General features: G+C 48.3%; 1 protein-coding gene across 1 annotated transcript in view; it reads right to left on the reverse strand.

The window, feature by feature from the left end:
* The window catches only part of LOC104979878 (chromosome unknown open reading frame, human C19orf35), a 6,706-nt gene that overhangs the window by 635 nt on the left and 2,429 nt on the right, over window positions 1–3,642 (reverse strand). The window contains exons 5-6 of the mRNA XM_010828429.1: window positions 3,203–3,640; window positions 10–254 (exon numbers count right to left, since the gene is read on the reverse strand). Coding sequence (XP_010826731.1) covers window positions 10–254; window positions 3,203–3,640 — 683 coding nt within the window. The remainder of the gene's footprint in view (window positions 1–9; window positions 255–3,202; window positions 3,641–3,642) is intronic.

Here is a 3,642-nt window from a genome sequence, read left to right on the forward strand (position 1 = left end):
CTCAGCTGCAGCAGCAGCAGGGCCACAGTTTTCGTGAACTCCTCCGGTGGCCGAGCACCTGCCTCCACAAGCCACTGGGCCACAGTGAGCTCTGGCACCTCGGCCACCAGCACCACGCAGCCGCTCCAGGGCGCCTCAGGCAGTGAACCCTCGGGCAACAGGCCACACAGCCCCTGGAGGTTGAAATGTGGGCGTAGAGAGACCTGTAGCTCCAGGCCCCAGGTGTGGGTCTCCTCAGCTCCTGGCTTGGGCACCTGTGGGACAGAGGGGGCCTTCAGAGCCTGACCACAGAGCCCCTCCACCCTGAAAACCAGCATAGCTTGCCCAGAGGCTCTACCTGTTCTGAAACCTTCCCACCCACCGCAACTTGCCCCACTATGGCTGATCACTCCAGAAGCAAGGTTCTTGTTAATTCAGATATTATTCGCCAACATGATTTAAGGAAAACTACACCTGGGAGGATGGTGCTATGGGTCTTCCCTGGTAGCTCAGATGGTAAAGAATCTGCCTGCAATGTGGGAGACCCAGGTTTGACACCTGGGTCGGGGAAGATTCCCTGCAGAATGGAATGGCTACCCACTCCAGTATTCTTGTCTGGAGAATCCCATGGACAGAGGAGCCTGGTGGGCCACAGTCCATGGGTTTTCAGAGTCAGACACGACTGAGTGACTAACACTAACAGTACGCCAGGGAGGAGGTGTTTAACAGTTAAAGTTTCCAGCCTGCCAAAGGGTGTCCATCACTTGTACTTGCCACTTGGTAAGGAGGAAGATGACAGCAAAGGAGCTGGAGCTGGGCTGTCAGTAGAAATACAGCTCAGGTCACAGTGTAATTCAAAATTTCCAGGAGCCACATTTTAAAAAGTGAAAAGAAACAGGTGAAAGTAACTCTTTCTTCTTCCTCTTCTTTTTAATATTCACTAGTTTAATTTTTTAGATTCTACATATAATTGAAAACATACAGGATTTGTCTTTTATTTCACTAAGTATAATACCCTCCTGTGGTGTTGGAGAAGACTCTTGAGAGTCCCTTGGACAGCAAGGAGATCAAACCAGTCAATCCTAAAGGAAATCAGTCCTGACTATTCACTGAAAGGACTGATGCTGATGCTGAAGCTCCAATACCTTGGCCACCTGATTCGAAGAACTGACTAATGAAAAAGACCCTGATGCTAGGAAAGATTAAAGGCAGGAGGAGAAGGAGACAACAGAGGATGAGACGGTTGGATGGCATCACTGACTCGGTGGACATGAGTGTGAGCAAGCTCCAGGAGTTGGTGATGAACAGGGAAGTCTGGCATGATGCAGTTCATGGATGGGGTCACAAAGAGTCAGATACAACTGAGCGACTGAACTGAACTGATAATACCCTCCAGGTTCATCTATGTTGCAAATGGCAAAATTACATTCTTTTTTATGGCAGATTAGTAGTAGTCCATTGTATATATATTTCACATCTTCTGTTGATGGACGCTTAGGTTGCTTCCATGTCTTGGCTATTGTAAATAATGTTGCTGTGAACATTGGGGGCACATATATATTTTCTAATGAGTGTTTTTGTTTTTTTCTAGATATATACTCAGGATTAGAGTTGTGGATTATATGCAGTTCTATTTTTAGTTTTCTGAGGAACTTCTAAACTGTTTTCCACAGTGGCCACATCATTTTACATTCCCAGCAACAGTGTACAGGATTCTCTTTTCTCCACATCCTTGCCAACATTTGTTATCTGTGGTCTTTTTGATGATGGTCATTCTGACAAATGTGAGGTGATACCTCCTTATGGTTTTGCTTTACATTTCTCTGTTTAGTGATGTTGAGCATCTTTTCATTTGCTTGTTGACAGTCTGTATGTCTTCTCTGGAAAAATGTCTCTTCAGGTCTTCTGCCTAATTTTTCATTAGCTTTTTTTTTTTTTTAATGGAGTTGTATGAGCTTGAAAATAACTTTAATAATCTATTTTATTTAATCCAACATTCCCAGAATATTATCATTCAACAGGTCATCAATAAAAAAGATATTAATGAGACGTTTTTACACAATTGTTATTGATACTAAATCTTTGAGACCTGGTGTATATTTGGCACTCAGAGCACATCTCAGTCAGGACCAACCCCATTTCAAGTGCTCAGAAGTCACCCATGGCCAGCAGCTGCAGTACTGGTCAGCAAAGCTCCTTCTAGAAAGTAGGAGAACATCAACTCCGGAGGTTACATTTGAATCACTTTGGGGCAGGGGTTAAAAAGCACAGGTGCTGAAGTAGGGCACTGGGAGTGTGTATTTTAAAAATAAAGTCCCTTGGGACTTCTCTGGTGGTCCAGTGGTTAGGACTCCAAGCTTCCAGTGCAGGAGGTTCGGGTTCAATTCCTGGTTGGGGAACTAAGATCCCCCATGCCATGTGGCACGGCCAAAAAACCCCCAAAACAACCAACACGACAACTCTCCAGGGGCCTCTAAGATGGAACCAGGATCAAGCTGTCAATGAAAGAACTCACAGCTAGCAACAACTTACTCCCTCCACACTCTCATCTGTAAAATGGGTTCATAATAGCACAATCTGTCAAATGGGTGAGGTTCCTCCAAAATGGTGACATATCTGACTCTTGGTGGTCACATTTATTTGACAGGAATCTTTTTTTTTTTTCTTGGTGGTGCATAAAACAGAAGCACCTTATAATAAAATATGGTAATGCTTGCATGAGGATTAGCTGAATGAAAGTGTTTAAATCTCCTTAGAACAGCACAGGACATGAAGGAACAGTGCTCAGTACATTTTGTTGAAGATGTTGATGATGGAAAGTGGTATCTATCAGCTGGCAGTGGGTTTCTAGCGTCAGAATTTACTGGGTAGTGAGTTCAAAGGCAGACTCCTGGGGACTTCCAGTGTTTAAGACTCCTAACTTCTACTACAGGCGGTGCGGGTTCAATCCCTGGTTGGGGAACTAAGATCCCACATGTCCCGTGGCAGAAGAAAAAAAAAAAAGAAAGCAGACTCCTGAGCCCCTGAGAGGCGTGGGGAGATTTTAACAAGACTCCCGGGTGACTCGAATGTAGGTGGCCCCACACCTTAGAAACGTGATTCCTAGGACTAACGGTGTTAGTTGCAAAATAAGCAATTAGGCCGGAGAAGAAAGGGCCCTAGGTTATGCCTTGGAGGGGAAATTGGGGAAACCTCCGAGGGGCGGGGCGGGGGCGGGGCTCACCTTGGCAGCCAGGAGGTGCCACGCCTCCTCATGCACGCGCACCACGCGGTAGTAGAGGGCGTCCCCGCTCTCCACACAGGGCGAGCTGTCCAGGAGGCGAAAGCCGTGCTCTGGCCGGCAGGGGCCTGGGCGGCCCCCCAGGAGCCGGGTGTGAAGCCGGGCGTGCACGGAGCGGAGACCCTCCAGCTGCCGGGCCTCTAGAGCTGCGTGCACGGCCTCCGGGTGGTGCAGATCGTGGAGGGAGAGGCCCAGTTCGGTGTCCAGCAAACTGAAGGATGGCTCTGCAGGCGGCTGGGCTGGCCTCGCCCTGTCGTCGCCTGCCTGGCTCTCATCCACACTGCGGGACCCCACAAGGGGCTTCCGAGGCGGCCCTGCTCGAGTGAGGCTGGGGCTGGAGGCTTTGTGGGTGGGCAGCGATTGGGTCCTGATGAGGGTCTTCT

The sequence above is a fragment of the Bison bison genome, unplaced genomic scaffold, assembly GCF_000754665.1.
Source record: "Bison bison bison isolate TAMUID 2011002044 unplaced genomic scaffold, Bison_UMD1.0 scf7180017864492, whole genome shotgun sequence".
NCBI classification, from domain to species: Eukaryota; Metazoa; Chordata; class Mammalia; order Artiodactyla; family Bovidae; genus Bison; species Bison bison.